The sequence below is a fragment of the Sitophilus oryzae genome, unplaced genomic scaffold (assembly GCF_002938485.1).
Source record: "Sitophilus oryzae breed Bouriz unplaced genomic scaffold, Soryzae_2.0 scaffold_1107_pilon_pilon, whole genome shotgun sequence".
Classification (NCBI taxonomy): domain Eukaryota; kingdom Metazoa; phylum Arthropoda; class Insecta; order Coleoptera; family Curculionidae; genus Sitophilus; species Sitophilus oryzae.
In genome coordinates, this window is record NW_022145735.1 from 449,417 (window position 1) to 471,836 (window position 22,420).

Here is a 22,420-nt window from a genome sequence, read left to right on the forward strand (position 1 = left end):
TCGTGTCTTGTCTAGGCCGGTTAAAAGATGTACAAATCGTATTTTTAATCATACATATGTCAATTTTTTCAAATGGAACAAGGGTGATTCATTAGCATATTTGGAAAAAGCATTTTTTTATGAATATATTGATACCACACACTTGGTATTTCGAGTCAAATTGTCGTTATGAACCGCGTGTTACAATTACAATTAAACCATATGCGAAAATGTTAAAAGTTGACATATGATATGTCATTCTATTCAGAGTGTCATTTTCTATCGAATAAAGTAGAAATATACCGAGGGTGTAGTTTTTATTTTATCCACCTCCTATCACCTTCCTTGCTTTAATGGAACAGATTTATGTTTTCTCTAATTTACATAATAAGACATCACTTACCCAGAAAAAAAATTACAACAATCATATTTTTTTTTCTCTCCCTGTCGCCGATTCTATTATATCTGTGGAATAGATCCCGTTTTGATTAATATTAGGGGTTGTAAATGTTTGACTAAAATTAATAATTTATTATTAATTTCAAAAATTACCTAATTTCGATTAAAAAATTTCTTCTATAACGTGTATTTTATTATTTTTATCCTTTTTGGACTCTAAATTGTTTTTTCTAAACTTTTATTTAAAAAACCTGTCCTAAATCTTAATAAAATATAAAAAAGTTTAAATACGATATATTTTTAATTTAATTATAGCTTCATTAAAATAAAAAAATTACCCGGCTATGATACGGAGAGTTCAGGTGTACTTGAGAAACGAAAGACAGTGTTGTGTTTCTCGGCAGAATCGTCAGGGAACGACCGTTACGACAGAGACAACCTATCTATCGCTCGTGTCGCACTCGTTATAACCTAAAACAATAACAAAACAATAACAAGACAGTGTCTGACCGCATGTTCCAGCTATTTATGAATGAGATGCTCAGTCTATATTTTATTTTAAGTCTATGTGTGTGGCTTAACACGACAGGATCGGGCTAAGCCTTAGGCAGATTTCTGAAATATAATATATATTTCCTTCGGCCACACACCCGCTTAACCCGACCCCTGAGAGCGACCCTAACAGTACAGCGTCATAGACTCTTAAGACTTATTGTTAAAATATAAAAATATAATATAAAGCTGTCATTAAATAGCAGAATATATCTTTATATGGTATTATAATAATCATCCTGTATAGAGAATATTAATATCTCTCCCGGAAGCTAGAGGGAATGTTATCATTTCTTGTCTTTTTAAGAAACGAAGGTGATATTTTGGTGATATGGAGTTATTAATAACATGCTTAGCTTTACTATCGTTTAGATGTCTGCTAACTTGTATAGAATTGTTGTTTAAGATAATAAAATTACGCATTGTGGTACGTGTGGAATAGTAAAACAAACTAAAATGCGCGTATAAATCTAGGTTAATCGCATTTAGCTGCACCACAAATATTGTAAACAATAGGAAACTATATCTTAAAAATATTTAACGCTTGAATCGTGCTCTGCAGTGTAATTGGAGATGGAAATACATATATGTGACTAAATGAAAATCAAACATTTGTTGAAATTGAAATTACTAACATTCAGTAACATTGATCACAACAGAATTCGACAACAATAACTATATTCGAATAAGTTAAGCTTTTCATCAATTTCATTTAATATAACAAACTTTATTATTAATTCCTTTTTATCAAAAATTAAAAGAACACTGTAACAATCATTTCATTTTAGAGTCAGATAAGAAATTCTCCTTAACATTATCTAGTTAAGCCTGACCTACATCAGTAAACTTTATTAACCAAGCACACAGCGTCTATTAAGCTCTGGGATTTTAATCGAGTTTCATATCTTTAATTGACTTTTACTAAATTCCGTTTTTTACTTTTTACAGCAAATTCACCTAATAATTTTTTGTCTTTTATTTTACTTTTGAAAGAGTCATAATATAATACAGTATGTCCCTAGATTGTCTTTACAAGAGGAAAAACTTTTTTATTGTTGATATTTTGAGAAACATGCATTCTTCATAAAACTTTTTGTTCTAGAATTTTTTCGTTTTTTGTTTGTTCTAGAATGGGTAATCCCGTTTATACTTTTCCAAATTTCCGTACCGTTTTAGAGAAAATTAAGAATAACATAAAAATATTGAATTTCCTAAAAATCTAAACGCGCCTTTTGATTTTTTTCTTTTTGTGTTTTTCTAATACCAAATACTAGTGATGAGAAAAACCGATTAATTTCAATAATCGAGTACTCGAGTGTCAAGCGATTGCAATAACCGAGTGATCACTCGAGCGAAATATCGCTCGTATTTAAAAATACGGTTTTTTGTCCGTCGCATATTGTAAGTACCCGTTAACGCCAAACGCCAAGCAGTTAGCTGCGTGCGCAGGGCACATATTCTTTCGGTAATGAACGGCAAGTAGTAAGCGGCGAGCGATTCGCTTGATCGCCTGATTTAGTTTATTTCATGCATTGTCGATGTAGATCGTAAAATTTTGTCTCTCAGATACGCAACGGATAAATATATCGGGTGCGTGTCAAAAGTGGATCACCCCTATAACTTTTTTATTTTTTCAGATAAAACAACGAGATTTGGTATGTTAGTATATGACATAAATTAGGATTGATTGATATATTCAATTGTTTTCGGTCACTTCCGAATACGGAAATGACTGCAACTTTTGATTTTTAAATCCCACCCACGGTATATTTTTACTTTATTGGGTAGAAAATGACACTTTGAAAAGAATGACATATCACATGTCAACTTTTGACATTTTCGCATATGGTTTATTTGAAATTGTAACATGCGGTTCATAATGACAATTTGACTCGAAGTACCAAGTGTGTGGTATCAAATTATTCGTAAAAAATTCTTTTTCGAAATATGCTAATGATCCACCCTCGTTCCATTTGAAAAAAATTGAGATATGATCAAAAATACGATTTGGGCATCTTTTAATCGGCCAGGGCAAGACACTAAAAACATTAGACGATCAAATCTATTTTTCGAAGGCTCCCTGATTAAAAATTAGTGTTTTTAACACAGGCATGGCACTCTACATTGAAATTTAAAATACAATTTGTTTTTAAGCGAACATGTCAAAAGTTGACATATGACACATCATTCTATTTCGAATGTCATTTTCTATCGAATAATTTAAAAAAATACCGAGGGTGCCATTTAAAAATAAAAATTGTAGTTATTTCCGGTGAAACAGGAAGTGGCAGAAAACAATTGAATACGGCAATCAATCCTAATTTATGTCATATACTAACATACCAAATCTCCTTTTTTTATCTAAAAAAATAAAAAAGTAATAGGGGTGAGCCACTTTTGAGATGCACCCGGTATATACGGCGTCGGATAAATTTGCTACCTGCAATATATGTAGAAAATTCGCTCGGCTTTTTATCGAGTAGGTCACATTAAAATCGGATTTCAATTTATTTCATTCTAGGATCGCTTGCGTTCGTCGCTTGGTACTCGTCACGGGGCGTCACTTGTATCGCTCGTTCATAATCGAGCGATGTCGGTTACTTCAATAATCGAGTACTTGAGCGAATTATCGCTCGAGTTATCCCATCAATACCAAATACATATTATGCCTTTTTTATCACTCTGAGGTCTTGAATGTCTCCTTTCCTGACAAAATCAGCAGAATGCGCGAACCCAACTTGAGACCGTCTCAAGTCGCAAGGTCAAAACCAGCAGGTCAGGGCCTAGGAACGTGCTTTTTTTCTTTATTATAATTAAATAAACAAAAAAAATAAAGTTATTTATACAGAATATTGGACAATTCATTTGCAAATATTTTTCTAATTTCATATTTTTTTCATTTGAATTCGAATGTTTAACCACTAGTTAACAATAGTATATTACATACCGAGGAGGGAAGTGTTTCATTACTGTCGAGGGATTAACTAATCTCGAGACAATAATGAAAACTTTCCTCCGAGGTTTGTATACTATTTTATTTACAACCACATCATTAATTAACAAATCTTCTTCTTTATGTACCGTCTCCATATCGGAGATTGGCTATCATCATTGCTATTTTGACCTTGGAAGCTGCGGCCCTAAATAGGTCAGATGACGTGACATTAAACCATTTTCGCAGGTTTCTAAGCCAGGATATTCTTCTCCTTCCAACAGATCTTTTCCTACAATTTTTCCCTGGATTATGAGTTGCAAAATCTCATACCTTGGACCTCTCATGATATGGCCGAGATATTGCAATTTTCTTTTTTTCACTTCCTTGAGGATCTCTACGCTCTTCCTCATTCTTCTCAGAACCTCCACGTTGGTTACATGTTCTGTCCATGGTATTCTCAACATCCTACGGTATGTCCACATCTCGAAGGCCTCCAGTTTTCGCTCGCAAAGCTCGTTGAGGGTCCAAGCTTCCATACCATACAAAAGGACTGGGAATACATAACATTTGAGCATACGAGTTCTCAGATCTAGGCTCAAATCGCGGCTACAGAACAGCTTCTTAATCTTCACAAAGGATGCACGGGCCTTCTTAATGCGAATCTTTATTTCTGAACAATAATCCGCGGTGCAGTCGACACTTGTACCCAGATAGTCATACCTCTCTACTCTTTCGAGCTCCTAGCCTTCCGCGTACAGATGTTCATTGGGTACTCCAGTTTTAGTGACAATCATGTATTTGGTCTTCTTAACATTGAGTGTCAGACCATATTCTCGACTAGTTGTGATGACTTTACTTAACATATTCTGAAGGTCTTGCATGTTTTCAGCGAGAAAGACTGTATCGTCCGCGTAGCGCAAATTGTTCAGTGGTATGCCGTTAACTAGTATTCCACCAGCATCATTTTCGATGGCTTTGATAAAGATTTCCTCTGAGTAGACGTTGAAAAGGAGTGGTGAAAGAACACATCCCTGTCTAAGTCCTCGTTTGATATCCACTGCTCTTGTCAGTTCAGATTGGACGCGAACAGACGCACTTTGATTAAGGTACAGTTTTATTATTTTTTTTTTACTATAATTAACAAATAGGGACGGTATTTTATTTTGAAAAAAAAATGCGAAATATTGTCGTTTTCTGCTTTGGCATTTCCATATCTATAGTTACCCGTATCAGTGGTTGTTATGGCGCAAACCTTCAACAGCAAAACAAACAACTAATTGACAGTGTTGAATTTCTCGTTCGCTTTTTCGAATTTATATAACATAGAAAGCCAGAATGTTGTCGGAAAGTTCTGATAATGAAGACTACTTTAATATTGGTACTCCACCAGAACTTACAGAAGCTGCAAAAAGAACAGAAGCCAATTTACTTCCAGAGAAAAATAGGGGGCGATATGAAATAGCATTGAAAGTATACGAAAAATGATGTGCCGAAAGAAATGCTAAGAATATTGCTTCGGAAACAGTCTTGATGGCATATTTTAGCGACATGGCAAAGCAGAAAAAGCCATCTACTCTTTGGGCTACGTACAGCATGATACGGACAATGCTAGAATTAAGGGAAAAGACTGACATATCAAAATATCACAAACTGGTCGCTTTTTTAAAACGCCAGAATGTAGGTTTTAAGCCAAAGAAGTCTAGCATTTTTACCTTCAACAAATAAATGTATTAAAATCTTCAATTATTATTGTTAATCTTCTCGTTTATTTTTGATGATGTTAGATAAGTATTTAATAAGGATATTACAAGATTTGCTTAATTAAATGAGGCGAAAAATTAGAAAAACCGAGTGAGGGAAATGGGTGAGGGAAATAGATGAGGGAAATAGAAGAGGGAAGAAATGTAGATAATTTGACACTTTCAAATTTTTTAAATGTCATAAAATTTAAGTATTTTAATTTTTTGCTAGTGCAGTTATTAAAACTAAGAATAAGTAGCCAAAATTTCTGATTTCTGCCGTAGAGTGGGCTGATGTCGGAATTTTTTGAAATCAACTGAAATTCACCAGGCCTTTACGAACATTTATTGTAATATAGGTAAAGGTAAGAAGTCAGAAAAAATAAAAATTAAAAAATAAAATGGAACCTTAAAAAATAACTGGACTCACCCAATTGACTCCGATATACAGGAATTCCGTTGCTACAACTCCCTCTTTCATTTTGAAAACAAAACACGAACATTAAAATACCTAGCACTAAATTCCGATGTTATTTAAGACAGAAGATCATCTCGTAATCCGTTCGAAACTGACACTAACTGTTTACGAAACTACAAACTAAATAAAAGTGGAACAAAGATAAGGTTCGTGTGGTGTAGTTGTGTCAACTTTGCCGATGAATTTACAAGCGGAAAAACTGGAGATTCTTTGCTTGATTATAGCGAATTTTACATATTCTGTTTTCTAAGAAGTTGTTGTAAATCAGGTGACACTATTGTGAGTAGCTTTTTATAAAATGGATAAAATCTATAAGCACCCTATAAAATTATAGTTATTATTTATACAAGACGATAAAATGCAATTTTATCGTCGTGTATAAAACAATATTTTTTTTCCATAGCGAGTTACGTTTTAAAAAATATTCAGAAATTATTATTTCAAGGAATTTATTATGAGTAGAAAAAATATTGTGCTGGGTTGGCGTTGGTTTCTATGTAATTTGACAAATAAATAAAGCTGTCTTTTTAGTTGTCAGTTTTGAGTCAATATTCTTTAATTCTCTTTCGTGTCGATTGCTGATTGAATTGGAGCCAGAAATGGCTCAAAACGAAATAAGTAAATTACCAACAGATATTCAGGCTGAGGCGACAAACGCCATATCCAAACTACTTCCATTTAAATCCTGAATAACTTATGAAAAGGAATACAAAAATGTTCAAAAATGGAAGCAATTAAAAAACGTGCGAGAAGAAATAAAGTTTTTAACCTATCCTCGCTGTTAAAGTATCATTTAATCTACCCTTGCGGTTAAAGTACTATTTTATCTACTATTTTTGATAGATATAAGGCAATTTTAACAGTTGCTATGGAAAAATATATTTAGTTCTAGTGTGTCAATTTTGACGATTTTTTAAGCAATTTCTAGCTAAATAATTTGACTTTTTAACGTATTTTTAAATTAAAAATTGAAATCTCCATTTGTCTCTTAAACAAGGGATCACAGTCTGTTATTACTTTGGCGAAAGTTGGTAATACCTCCATGTTAAGGTGCATATTTTCTCTATAATTTGTTTTCAACAGATTTTTTTTGTTGGAAATATTTGCTTTAGAAGAGAACTTGGAAGACAGTAACGATTTAAAGCAATTTTAACATTAAAGCATACTTTGCCTTTATTGCTAATCAATTCATCTATGACATAGTGCTTATTGTTTCTGTTTTTGTAATGTCAGTGTCACTGAAAAGTATTATTATTTATTGGCAGTTAATCTAGTATAGATTGTTTTAAGTACAGAAGTTGATCTGTAGCATGTCCAATTAAAACAACAATACTTATTATACTTACCTACTAAACTTAAAACCAAGTCTACTAGAGTAACTATTATAGTTGTGGGTTGGAACCTTTGGGGTTATATCAAAACCTCGAAGGTATTAGCTCTAGTTTAGTATTAATTAAAATGATCATAATTCTTAATGAAATTTTCAAATATTCACAGTTAGATGACTTTCAACCTAAAAACTGTCATCATTATACATACAGTAAAAAACAACAAGACACCGTAAAACAAGCAGCGAGCAATGTTAGTAGCATAACCCCCCCCCCACACGTTTGTTAGTACCATCACCACACAGAATCTTCCCTTACCGTTTCCGTATGCCCGTTACTCCTAATCGGCTCGTACAGCACCTCGACCGTCTCGATTTGCACCACTTTCCCCTGCCTTGGCTGCTGCTGCGCATCGTGTCGTTTTTGGTCGTTTTCGTGCGTGTCCGTCACCCGTTCGGGCGTGTTCTGCGCATCGGTAGTGGGGGCGGATTTGCTCGAGTCCAGCCGATCGACGCCATCGGGCCGGTCGATCGGCTCGGACTGAGCGTTGTTTTCCGATGCGTAAATGCACGGTGCGCGGTGCTTTTGGTTTTGGCTATAGAGACGCCAGCTAGTGTCGGTGTATCTTTGAGCTGCTTCCTGAAAAATCGGTAGAAAAAAAAGTATGGATAAGAAAAGGAGAAAAAACAAAACAAAAATACAAATTAGCATTGACCAAAAGTAATAAACAAAAATTTAAAAATTAAAAACATAATTAAGGAACGGTGGAAACAAAAAAAAATCTTCATTCAATTCATCAAGTATATGGACAGCCTGGATATCACACTAATTTAATTATAAAATATATTCGTCATTATTGTATTAGAAATTTCAAAATAATAACGTAACCATATTTTTCTTATTATATTTTCATATTTTTTATATTTTGCTCTAAAGCGGTATGAAAATTTGGAAAAGTATAAACGGGATTAATCATCTTAGAACAAGCAAAAGCTTTTATGAAGAGTGCATTTTTCTCAAAAAGTTAATAATAAAAAAAGAGAATACAAACACATACTGTAGAAAGAGTTATATTCATATTATTGGTAATTATTGGGAAAACTGGAAATCGTCCGATTTTCGCCAAAATTTGTATACTTTTTTCTTGGCGGTCTTTAACCGTTTTTCAGAAAAACGGAAAATAATTTCAACATTGAATTTTTCTTTATTTCGGCCCTATAAAGTAATAATTTCACTATATTTTCATTATATTATAGTTTATCTAAAAGCCACACTTGATTGAGTATAGAAAAATGTCCGAAATTTTACTGAAAAACACTTATCTTAATAAAATAACAAAGAAAATTGAGACCAGATGGAAGTTTTGACATTTCATATATCCTTCTTTCTCTCTCCTACGTAATGAGAGAGATAAATATATTCTAGACCTAATCTAGAAATTTGAAAATTTATAACGTTGCCATAAGTTCTATTTTTTCGGGTGATTAGGGATTTTAAATAAATTACCTATTATGAGATCTGGCAATAATTTATTATTTCAATGGTTACAACTTCCATGCGGAGGGTGTTAATCTTTTGTTGTTATATTATATTAAAAAAAGATTAACCCCCTTCGCAAAGGAGTTATATAAAGACTATTTATAACCACGAAGTTGCACGAAAGAGTTTTGATTGCATTGGTTTGAACTTCTTTGTGGAGGGGGTTAATCTTTTTTTTGATATAATATAACAGCAAAAGATTAACACCCTCCGCATGAAAATTGTAACCAATGCAATCAAAACTCTTTCGTGCAACTTGGTGGTTATAAATAGTCAGATCTCGTTGGTAAAATAGCAGTTATGGGAAGGAGCCGTTTCTTCTGGCGACCGCCTTTCGTAATCCCAGAAGAGCGAAAAAAACACGCTAAATTTAGGTTTAGCATTGGCAACGTTGCTTTAAATGCCAGGAAACACCTAACCCAACATTTTTAGATTGTTTACAAATTTATTTTAGCAAATTTTCCTCTATTATGCATAGAATTGGTTAAAAAAGTAACAGAAAATAGCAAAAACATCATTGTTTATTGAATACCTAACAAAATATGTGCTAGAAAACTTTAAAAATATGAGAAATTTAGAAAAATTCCATGCTGAAATAATTTTTCGTTTTTCTGGAAAACGGTAAGAGATCGCTAGAAAAAAAGTTTCAGATTCGTAATCTACGACCTCAAAATAGAGTGTATACCAATTTTGGTGAAAATCGGACGATTTCCAGGTTTCCCAATAATTACTATATTATTTAATATTATTCATATTAATCAAGTACTCTGATAATGAAGAGGCAGTCTGTCTATTCCAGTGAGGAATCACCGATATAATATCTCGGGACGGCTTGTTAATTATCAATATTCATCGAGGTAATTACAAGTCATTTAAATTAGATGCAATAGAAAACGTTACATTAACTAATCAGGATAAGGTAATTAATAATTCAACAGCACATTGTAGCGCAAGTTCACAGTTTTATTTAATAAACGTGTCTTTTTTTATGACAATATAGCTACGTAAAGCTCAGAAAAAATAAGTATAAGTAGAAAATATACCGGGTGTTTTTGGTTAATTGTGTTCAATTAACTTTTTTTAATTTCGTAGTAGTTCTATGTCTAGAGAAAAACAAGCCCTATAACATAGGATACAACATTTTAATGAACAGTGGTTTCCATAAAATCAATATAATGAAAAATATACGAAATAATATACATGTACCGATTTCTTTCGAAAATCGACAACTATGAAACTATGATCCCTTCTCCGACACAAACGGTACATTGTGAGACAGGAAATTGTAGAGAGAAACAAGCCCTATAACATAGGATACAACATTTTAATAAACAGTGCTTTCCATAAAATCAATAAAATGAATAATATACGAAATAATATACATGTACTGATTTCTTTCGAAAATCGACAACTATGAAACTATAATCCCTTCCCCGACACAAACGGTACATTGTGAGACAGGAAATTGTAGAGAGAAACAAGCCCTATAACATAGGATACAACATTTTAATGAACAGTGCTTCCCATAAAATGAATAAAATGAAAAATATACGAAATAATATACATGTACTGATTCCTTTCGAAAATCGACAACTATGAAACTATGATTCCTTCCCCGACATAAACGGTACATTGTGATACAAGAAATTGTAGAGAGAAACAAGCCTTATAACATAGGATACAACATTTTAATGAGCAGTGCTTTCCATAAAATCAATAAAATGAAAAATATACGAAATAATACACATGTACTGACTTCTTTCGAAAATCGACAACTATGAAACTATGAACCCTTCCCGGACACAAACGGTACATTGTGAGATAGGAAATTGTAGAGAGAAACAAGCCCTATAACATAGGATACAACATTTTAATGAACAGTGCTTTCCATAAAATCAATATAATAAAAAATATAAAAAAATGGTACACCCTGTATAGACTACAACCTGATATAATAAAATTAATGTTTCTACAAAGTTTGGTTAGGTTTAGGGCCTCTCTATTTAACTTGTTTCTTTAAAAATCTAATTATTGGTACAGAGGAAATTAATGAATGGATGCTTTGTTAAAGACAATAATGATGTTGTGTTATCTAAATTCTTGTGGCAACTTATAATGATCTATTTTTGGATACCTATATATATCTTGTAATAATATCCTTTAAAAACAAATGTTATTATGATAACAACCCAGGTGAGATAATAAAAATAATATTATCACTTGTTTTCTGGAAAAGTAATATTTAATAAACGCATTTTTGAATACAATATGTTAACAACATTTTGTGAGAGCTAATAATCAACTATGTTTGATGTATTTATTGATTATTTATTTTTCCTGTGGATTATTAGATAATTGTATTGTTTTATATCTTTATCGGAAATACCAATCCATTTAGAGGCAATTATGGGATTTTCTAACAAGAAAATCTAATAAATAGAAGCTTATTAAGTGATGTATCTCCGTTAAATATTTTTAGAAATCAGATCAGATTATAAGGAAATCATATAATAACCCATTTCATTTACAAATAACCTGAAAATATCAAGTACTCAAAAAGTTATTAAAAAATAATATTTAATTTAAGAAAACTTAAACATTTTCGTGCAAAAATTGTTCTTTTAGACGATATCTTTTATTTAATTCTTTAATATTGGCAATAGTATTGATCGTGTGAAGGCCGCTTAAGAAACGGCGAAAATTTATATCTTTTCACTCAGTACCTTAATACAGGTACGAACGAGAAGCTGTTACTCTTCAAATGAGTTAAAAACATGTACGTAGGGCCCCATACAAGTAGGAGTCATATTGACATCGAAATCAAATTTATCATGTCAAAAACACAAATTTTCATCCAAATATCGACGTTAGCTCAGAAATTATTTGGAAAAAATCGAAATAAAAATAAAACTTCTACACCCTGTATATCCAAAACTGAGCATTTTAGGACAAACATCTATACGATTTTTTTTAATTTTTATCTGGTGATTATGCTGCCGAAGTTTTCTGCGAAATACAATTTGGAGCACCCTGTATAACAATAACACCCGTCTTAAGAAATATCCCGAGAACTAATAAAGTTATTTTGAAGGAGAAAAAAATAGCGAAACGGGCCATATTTCAGCTGGACATGGCGGGCGGACGATGCGAAACTTCTTGTTGAGTTCGCTCACGTTTCGAGGAACATACATTCGATTCTTTTGAAGCAAAACACATGCGCGCACTCACCAATACACACACGTAGGAAATGGTGCGTTTTGTTGAGGTTATTTTGCCGACAAAGACCCCACATGCCAACTGGAACGATGAACCGCAGACAAAGTAGAGTAATTTTTGTACAGGAATTTGAAAATTGAAAAGAGATATTCTTATCTATAATTGTTAGATGATTAAATTTGGTTATATCATCATTTTCAGCTTATTCAACCATTTCCAATTATGGTGTAGCCTCCCTCACATACTCCCTTTGTAGTTGAGCCCATTGTTGACTATGCGGGCCCAAGTTATCCCTGCTAATTTCCTAATATCATGGTTTTCTTTAAAGTCTCTTAATTCCTCGTGGGTACCATGCTGTAATTTTTGTGGTTCAACTGTTATCCTTTCTTCTTGCCAGGTGTCCTGTCTATTGCCGATTTGACTCTGTGGATGACATCCATTAAATTGTCTTTTCTCGTATCCACTCTATTCTTTTACGGTGTCTCTTGGTTATTCCCAGCATATTTCGTTCCCTTGAACGTTGTGCGACCTGCTGTTTCCTTATGATGTCCGTTATAAGTGTCCAGGTTTCGCATGCATAGGACTGGTAGTACACATTGATCGAATGTTTTCTTCTTTAGATATAGAGTGGCATTCTAGATTTGAATATGATTAGGTTTCTTCCATAAGTATTTCATGCTAACTTAATTCTTCTGTTGATTTCTGGTAGTAGAGATCCCGAGCTGTATATATATTGTTGTGTTATTTATTTATTTATATATAAAGTGTGTTATATCTGCTGATAATGCTAACAGTTTGCTATACTGTGGTGTAATAGCAACTTATTTTGGAACAAAATGTATTGAATTGCAAAAAGGGTACAGTAATAAGCATGTGATAAAGAATAGGTACACACTGATAAAAAAGATAGACTTGAACTGAAGTCGTCATCGTTCTCGAAAAAGAAAATTAGTGGCAAGAGAATTTATTTTAGTGTAAAAGAAAATATTTTACCTGAAGAAAAACTCTCTTAACTCAAGAAAACTGGTTCTCTTGAAAAATTCGAAAATTTCTCTTAAATCTATTTTCATTCAACCAAATGCCAGTTACTTTGTTTTAAGATAATAAGAAAAATACGCTAGGAAGTACTTCATTCAAGAAACATGGCTATTTTTCCAATAGCTAAATACTCTATTGATGAAAAATAATAACGACACGTAAAGACGATGACGAAGGACGGTATATACAATCAGTCGGCAGTCCGATCAGTCGTATGTCGCATTTCATAGGTCGCACATCATAGTACGCACGGGTTTTGTTACTTGGAATTTTCCACTTGGAATTTTGCAGAATTTGCTTTTTAAGCGCTTATCGTATATCTATCTATCTATCGTATGCACCTATACAATATATGAAAAAAATATAATGTATAAAATACTTCCGGAACATTAACTTGAATCATAACAACGTATTTTAAATGTAATTGATATGTTAACCACATAACTATTTTATCAAACTAATATAAATGTTAGTACTTCTCCAGGGCAGGTACCAGCAACCGTTTATCGTTTTCCACACCTCTAAAAAGACCCATCACGCGTCACTTTACAACCGAGAATGTGCAAATCATCTTTTATCGGCCCTCCATTGAATAAATCACTCGACAAATAAGGTTTCTTTCACCTTTTTCTCAGTTTGTGCCACCGTCTAGACATGTTGCAAAATATCGATTTTTTGTTTCGATAAATCAAATTTCGATGCTTCTAAAATATCGATAATATGATATGTCTGAAGATGTTACGTCACACTTAGATATAAAGATAGATTCGTGGCCTTCGGCCTGTTCCACTGCGACTTTCTCATATCTATTGTGGTTTTCTTCTGATCTCCATATCGCGCACCATATCTCCTAATCATATCCGATAAAAAGTCCTTCTATGCAGGTCTACGAAACAGAAGAATTAATTATTTGTAAGTATAAAAAATCGATATTAAATGCATCGATATTTTCGAACAGCCCTACTACCGTCACGCTTGTGAGGACTTCACAGATTTGTTTGTTTGCGTCTGCTGCAGAAAATGCACCGATGCATCCTTTGCGATTGACAAGCGAAAAAGTAAACAGAAATGGGTGCGTACCTCTGCAATATTTTTGTTCTGTTTATTATAAAGTCATTGGTATGGTACTACACCGAACCGGCTGGCTGCCACTCAGGAAGGAGGAGTAAGATTAAAAAAATGCAGAGCGATGCACTTGAGATGTAAGCTTTCGAAACGCCTACTATGCTGCCTTAGGAAGTAGCTGTGCTGTGTTTTTATATTATATGTAAGTATGTAATTTAATAGTTATTTTTTATACAAGACGATAAAATACCATTTTATCGACCGAAAAGAATTAATTTCGGGAGACGATAATGCAATTTTATCGTCGTGTATAAACCAATATTTTTTCCCATACGTTTTAACAAATATTCAGAAATTATTTTTTTAAGGAATTTATTACGAGTAGAAAAATATTGTGCTGGGTTGGTGTTGTTTCTATATAATTTGATAAATAAATAAAACTGTCTCTTTAGTTGTCAGTTTTGAGTCAATATTTTTTAATTCTCGTCGATTGCTGATTGAATTGGAGCCAGAAATGGCTCAAAACGAAATAAGTAAATTAACAAAAGATATTCAGGCTGAGGCAACAAACGCCATATCCAAACTACTTCCATTTAAATCCCAAATAACTTATGAAAAGGAATACAAAAATTTTCAAAAATGGAAGCAATTAAAAAACGTACGAGAAGAAATAAAGTTTTTAGCCTATCCTCATTGTTAAAGTATTATTTAATCTACCCTTGCGATTAAAGTACTATTTTATATACTATTTTTGATAGATATAAGGCATTTTAACAGTTGCTATAAAAAAAATAATTCTTAAATTGTATTAAGACTAAAGAAATAAAACCCGTAGGAACACTGTATGAATTTCGAAATAATTGAGTAGGGAATTTTTGACACTGTAGCAGTGAACATATAGCAAAATAAAGAAATTTGTCAATTTCTCCAGAACGGCAACTCCTTCACGGATGAATGCCTTCTTCTGGTATACAGGGTGCTACAAATTCGAGGTACGAGCATTGGTATCTCGGTAACCGTAAAAACAGCAAATCCATTTGGAAGTATAAGAAGAAAGTTCAAAGAGCTATAAATACTAATAATATAATATAATAACTAGTCTGTAGAAGTTGATTTATTTATAATAACTATGATTAATATTATGCATATTATTAGATCGCACACTGAAATTTCAAATTCAGAATAAAAAGTTAAAAATAATATTGCTGACCTGGATATTATTTATTTGAATCTTCCAATTGGCTCGATTTTCCTAATTCAATGTTAATTAGCGCTGATCAATATCGTTGCGATGAATATAATCAGATTAAATAATTTAAAAAAGCAGAGTCGGACTTGAAATTATTTAAAAATAATAATTAAATATTTTTGTTGTTGTTAAGGTACCCAACAAAATATAAAGTGTGGCATATCATTGACCTCAGAAGACCGAGTTCTTTCAAAACCTGAAATAAAAAATGCAGGTCCGTATTTAAAAAAATTAAGTTGGGCTCTGTATCTCACAAATTATCAGCTAATTTGAATAGTCAATAATCAGATAGCCCTAATAAAGTGGCTATGAGAATGTGCAATTAGCTTCTTGATTTTAAAAAGTAACCACTTTTCTAAAAAGTAACCACAGGAAAAAATAGAGTTGGTTTTAAAAAAAAACCGTTTTCCAAAAACTCAGCAATCCTTGAAATTTTTAAAACTTTTTGATGGTATCTTGGTGAACATCCCAAACCGCAACTTTGCCCCAATTTAACCATGTTCGTATCTATTACGGTTACCGAGATACCAATGCTCATACCTCGAATTTGTAGCACCCTGTATAATCTGAGTAGTTTTAGTATTCAGATTAGTCCACACTTGATAACGGTCAATAATACATATGACCGAAACGTTGTGTAAATTGACGACAATAATAGTCCAAGAAGAGCAAAATAAAACACCAATTCACTACAATACATCATAAGACTTCACTTTTAACACTGGATGCGCTTTTCGCTAACTATGTTAGCATCATCAGCAGATAAATTAGTGTATTATTTTCTTTTGTATCACCAAAGGTTCCAATCTCCAATTGTAAAATCCAAGAAGATATTTAATTCATAATTCATCATTGTCAGCCTGTTTTGTAGTAACATTTAAATGGTTTTAGCAAGATATACAAAAAATTAAGTTTCATTTTTAAGAGATTTCAAACGATAGAATAAGCTGTATTTCTGAGTGATAGAAATATCGGTGCCAAGAAGCAGGTACCGAAAACCTATTAGCTTTTTTCATTACTACAAAAAACGAAACTCAACAGGATGCAGACAAATACGAATATGCAATTCATCCTGCGTCACTGTCGTTTGATGGAATTATTAACGAACGAGGATAAATGTGAAAATATTGGTGACTTTGACATAGACAAATTGAAGTTTAAATTTATTATTTAACAACTTGTTAGAAGGTAAGAAACATCTGCTATTGAGAGTTTTGCAAATTAGGTAAAATTTACGACAATAAAATGATTATATTCATTTAAAAAGTTACGTTTATTAATAATTAAAGTTAAAATTTAAGAAGCCCCTCGACAAAATTATGTCGATTTGCATGATAGATTTCATTAGGCTATTGAAAGATGCGTACAACTTATCTTAAATAGGAACTATCGGAAACAAGAAATAGTCACCTTATCCGATATTCAAGCAGCCTTAAAAGCGATCGTCTCTACTGAGATGAAAAAAACATCAAAACCATCAATAATTAATTCGAAGCTGGTCAAAGAATGCCAAGAGAAGCTGAATCAATTTGCTGAATTATTTACCTCTGTAAATTCGTTTTACGATACTGGCTTTTGTCAAAGCCCTGGGACTGTATGATGGGTTATAACTCATGAAAGGGGGATACAATATCTCTATAAACTGGTGTTAAAAGGTATAAAAGAACGTAGCTGACTGATGCATGTGTTTCTGATTGCTGCAAATAGCTGTAATTTAGTTATTCAGGCGCATGCAAATTCAGACGCAATCAGTAATCAGATAAGGCACTATATGCACTTCCATTGATAAATACACTTTTATTTTTGTTGTAAACAACTAAACAGTCTGCTATTCCCATTAATCAGCTTTTTTTAACGCGATTAACGAATATAGGTATAAACAACAATCGCAGTAATTTTTCACGTCATTGACCTCAAGTTATGAACTTTGGGAAATATTTAAAATTCATTTAATTTAGGTGTTTGTGCAATAATAAAGCATCCAATTTATAACATACTACATACATACTGCCATTACTCGCTGACGAGTATTTGACACGCATCAGAAAATGGTCACGCAAAAGGCTTTCTTTCATGAGCTTTTCTCTGACTGAAAAGCCCGATACGTGATGTTATCTGCCTACCGCACTCCGGACATTCAAAAATCTCATTGGTTTGTTGTCCCTTTACTTTTTGGTTGTCGCAGCTAACTGTGTTTACAATTCTTCTCCATTGAGTTCTATTGTGAGCTGTTTCTTCCCACTCATTCTGTATATTAATCCCCTTTAAGTTTTCATGGAAAATGTCCTTGTACCTTTTGAGTTATCCACCCGGCCTTTTCTTACCGTCTACAAGCTCACCGTAAAGCAGAGATGTTGGTATGCGGTTTTCTTGCATTCTGCATACGTGACCAGCCCATCTTAAGCGGGATTTTGTAACTATGACATCAATACTCTCGCAGTTAGCTTTTTCAAGGACCGATACGTTTGAGACATGATGGAATCATCGGATTTATATTTTATAACGTTTGGTAAAGGTACCGCTTGCACTCAAGTACTCATTTAAAGCTGTTCATCACCAAGAAGCAATAATAAGTTAGTCTTAAAAGATATTTTATTTTCTAGGCGTAAGCTGTAAATAAATGAAGTAATTTTCCGAAAAATCTCCACCAAACTTCTGTCGATTAGAAACTACTTTATAAAAATGGCATCATATTTTTCTACAATTATTGTTACATGGATTATACAGAACTAAGTATATCTTAAATGGGCATTAACTAAAGAAAACACAATCGTTCTACTTATCTTTACCGCGACAACAGCGCTAAGGTTTCTCACACTAATCTATTCACAGAAGGAAGTACAAACATCCTTGACCCGTCCACTCCATATATGAAAACGATCGAATCCTGCAGCGAGAGCCGTTTAGAGGAAGCCAAACCTATCTTAATCCATTAGCCGTACTGTTCCAGTAAGCCTTCGGTAATTTGAATTTACCGCCAAATCAGCGGCGTCGATTATCAAAGTATCAAAAAAATTAAATTTCGTTACATATAGAGTGGCACAGATAAAGTTTGCATCATATGGAATTTTCATTAACTAGCTATAGTTTTAATCGTTTCATGATTAGTGTTCTAATGAAGCAAACTAGTTCAGTCATTGGGGATAAAAAAGGGGCCGGCTTGGAAAAAAGTCCGGAAGTTTTGAAACTTTGCAGGTTTATAGGTTTTGGGGTCCCTAACTAAAATCCATAAAATGCACATTTCCAGACTTGCCGCCGGTGCCGCCATCTTGCCAAGATGGCGCCCAAAATCGGTATTTTCTAAATATCTCGAAAACTATGCGTTTTTCGCAAAAATTTGAAGAGAGCAAAATTAAAGAGAATAAAATTTCCTATAAAAAAGGTTATATAAAATTTTTCGCTAAAGTGAACCGTTTAGGCAGAAAATCACTGGACATTTTACAATTTTGCGTAAAGTATGATATACATATAGTCGTTTTTCCGAAATCAAATATCGATTAGTGTTCACTAAAACTAGTTTTAGTTTAGTTTCTTCAATTTTGTCATGAAACAGTGGCGTATCATTAATTCGCTCATTAACAATTTATGAATAATTAATTGTCGATTAATTGGACAGCATTCATTGCGAACCAGGTTCAGCATTGGTCTGGTTGTACCAAAGATGCTGAAGAATGGGGTTGGAAGAGAACAAAAACAGGCATTACTCCAGTCACAACGGTGAAAGATCCAGCTCCAAAATTCCTATTTTTTCCTAGAATTTCTTCCATAAGTACTCCCTGCTAACTTCATTCTCCCGTTGATTTCTGATAGTAGAGATCATGAGCTGTGTATTAGTTGTCCCTAATATATATATTCTTCCACTATTTCCAGGGTTACCACTATTATTAATGTGCTTTTAGTTGGCAATTAATAATTATTAATCAATAATTGGCAATTAAGGCTATGTCACCAGCGAATCTTGGATGGTTAAGATATTCTCCATTTATTTTTATTCCTTTGTTGGTCTAGTCCAGTTGACGGAAGATTTCTTCTAGTGTTGATGTAAACAGCTTTGGGGATATCACAAGTGTTGATGTAAACAGCTTTGGAGATATCACAAAAACAAAATAAAACTTAATTTTTAAATGTTATTTTTACTATTTAATTATCATAACTATCTTAAGGCTTTAATTATTGTATGAACACCATTGGAAGAAGCATTTTCATATTCAATATAACATTAAACAGTTTGCAAACTGGTGACCTTCTCGTGTCATATTATTTGGGTAACATGGCGATGATAATGATAATCGGCAGTTTCATTAAACAAATTATGTTGTTCGGTGCGAACTTTAAGGAGCGTGTAAACAAGTTAATGCGAAAAACAATGAGTGGGCTGCATTAAACTGAGTAGAAAATATATTTACTAATTATTATGTTGATGTCTGATAGAAATAGAATAAAAACTGCAGACTAATCCACTTAATACCCGGGTATCCTAGTATGAAAAATTACAACAATTTGTTTATAATAGAATACAAAGTAAGTCGGTACTAACTATAAAAACAAAACAGTACCTTTTTATCGGACAAGCTAATTAAATTAATATTATTTGCAAATTAATATTGCCAGCTGGTATATTAACGGGTTCAAAACCAGTGGCGGTTCGTGAACTTATAAATTGGTATGGTTTTAAATGGGTATGGTTTTAAATGCGATTTAAACAGACAGAGTCTGTTTTATCTTGGCCTTGTATAACTAATTCATAATAATTTTCTAATCACTTATAATTTTTGAATATCATGCTATACAGGTTGTTGTGCAGGGTGCGAAAAAATCATGATTTAATTTTTTTTTAATCATGATTTTTTCACGTTTTTTTTAAAAATTTTAATAAGATTTTTTTTATTTTAATCGGATTTTTTTTTTATTTCAATCAATTTTCTATTTAAAGTCGTATCCTAAATGGCTAAATCTTTGTAACTCTGCCCGATATTGACAATATTAACATTTCCACGGTGCTTGTCGTTTTTCCACATCGTTCACCGATAGATTTTATTCTGTAAATTTTGCCGATGCCAGCTTACCTTTTGACAATGATTAGTCCTCGGGACTCGGGAATACGGGTAAAAGATTCTTTACGTCTACGTATACGTGCCAGCAGCGGACGACTCGACCGTATGCCGTTGTTCTCTATTAAGTAAATATACATATTTGTGTTATACAGGGTGAGTCTTAAATAAGTGCAGATATTTTCAGGGTTGGTAGATCTCGATAAAAGAAACATATTTTCTCTTTATCATTTTTCTGATAAGTCCAAAATAACCGAGTTATTTAAGTTTGAAAATTAAAAAAAATTATTTTTTTTTGAAAAAATTTTGAGAGCCAACGGCTTTTTTCTGTATTTGCATCCCTTTTAGTGCCGTAACCATGGAGTAAAGCCGGAACTATGGTAATATCAAAGATTAAGAAATTATACCGTGGGAAAATTTGCGGTGAACAGGCAGTTCTAAAAAGTTTTCGAAAAATATACAGGGAAATTTAAAAGGAAATGCACGACTTTCAACATCTTTTTTGCAAAAAAAAATCTCATAGACGTGTTCCTGGGGTCGAAATATACCACCCCTGAAAATATTTGCACTTATTTATCACCCTGTATGTTGTATCTTTTACAATTATTTTTCGATTTATTAAAGTATTAAATGTCACAACAGCAAGTGCAACTTCGTATTTGATGAATAGATATATTTGTTATAAAAATACCTTTTTATAGTTTTTTAAACTTTTACACGAGGGGTGTCTCCCTTTTGGAATTACATGTTTTCTCTTTATCATAAGTTTTTAAACAATCCAATGATAACCCATATGCACGTCCCTGGTCAATCTGTCCATATTTTTTAGCATTAAAATATGTAGCACTTATAGCAACTTTCACCCTCAAAATTTCATTCGAATCGCTAAAAGTACTTGGAAGAAAATTATAATAAATCGAAAAAAATGAAGAATTTAACTCCCCGTAGCTAGGAAACAAAGCAGAATAGCATCTATGTTGATATAAATACATAATATATATAAATACATATATATAAATATATAATATATATATATATAAAAAATAAATCTTATTTTTACGTAAGGAATCTCTCCACGCAAGATGGCATAAATATTGCACATTATAAGTTAAAAACACACTCAGTTTAGTTGATTAAGTTGAACTTATCAAACAACCCCCGTAATCATCATAAAATAATTGGAGTAAAATTTATCGATAATTTTCAAATATGTAATTACTTTAAGAACAAACCATTAATTATTTGTCTAATTTAATTGAAATAGCAACAGAAAAACCGGACAATTACTGTCGACTTTTAATATTGTTGAACTATTAAAAAGTTAACGACAGTATTTACGCCTTTACAAGTTTAATGGTCACAAGTATGGAAATGTCATTTGACCATGAAATATCTAATGTTTAAATTACACAACCGAATATAAACAATTTAATTTTGAAATGCAAATAAAACATCTGTGTTAATAATATTCCGCAGTGCGGAGATTGTTGACTCTAATTTTGAAAAGTGTTAATTTATTATTAATAAGGTTATTAGTGATGTAAGAACTGATATTAAAATAGTTAATGATATGTAGATTTTATTGTAAAAAGCAGCTCCTATTTGCTTCAAAAATGCGAAGATAGTTTGATATCTCAATTGCTGTACGGTAGAGTCACCAATCGTTCTGCGATATTATATACTGTGCTCTGAATATAAATAACACCACGCAATAAAAATAATTATTAGTATATACGGGGTGAGTTTTCTACTATGGGTATCTCGGAAACTACTGGAGATAGAGAGTCGGTTAAACGGGGAAAGAATTGCAGTTTTGTGGGGTGATAAATACGCGCCTTTCGAGTTTTTGAAA

The 22,420-nt window shown here is 32.6% G+C and overlaps 1 protein-coding gene across 7 annotated transcripts in view; it reads right to left on the reverse strand.

The window, feature by feature from the left end:
• The window catches only part of LOC115880989 (tensin-1-like), a 458,204-nt gene that overhangs the window by 195,063 nt on the left and 240,721 nt on the right, over positions 1-22,420 (reverse strand). For 6 of the 7 annotated variants that reach the window (XM_030898374.1, XM_030898353.1, XM_030898341.1 and 3 more), the window contains one exon: positions 7,729-8,049. In XM_030898374.1, coding sequence (XP_030754234.1) covers positions 7,729-8,049 — 321 coding nt within the window. Of the gene's footprint in view, positions 1-6,034; positions 6,101-7,728; positions 8,050-22,420 lie in introns of those variants that run through there. The other variant, XM_030898388.1, reaches the window with a different exon arrangement.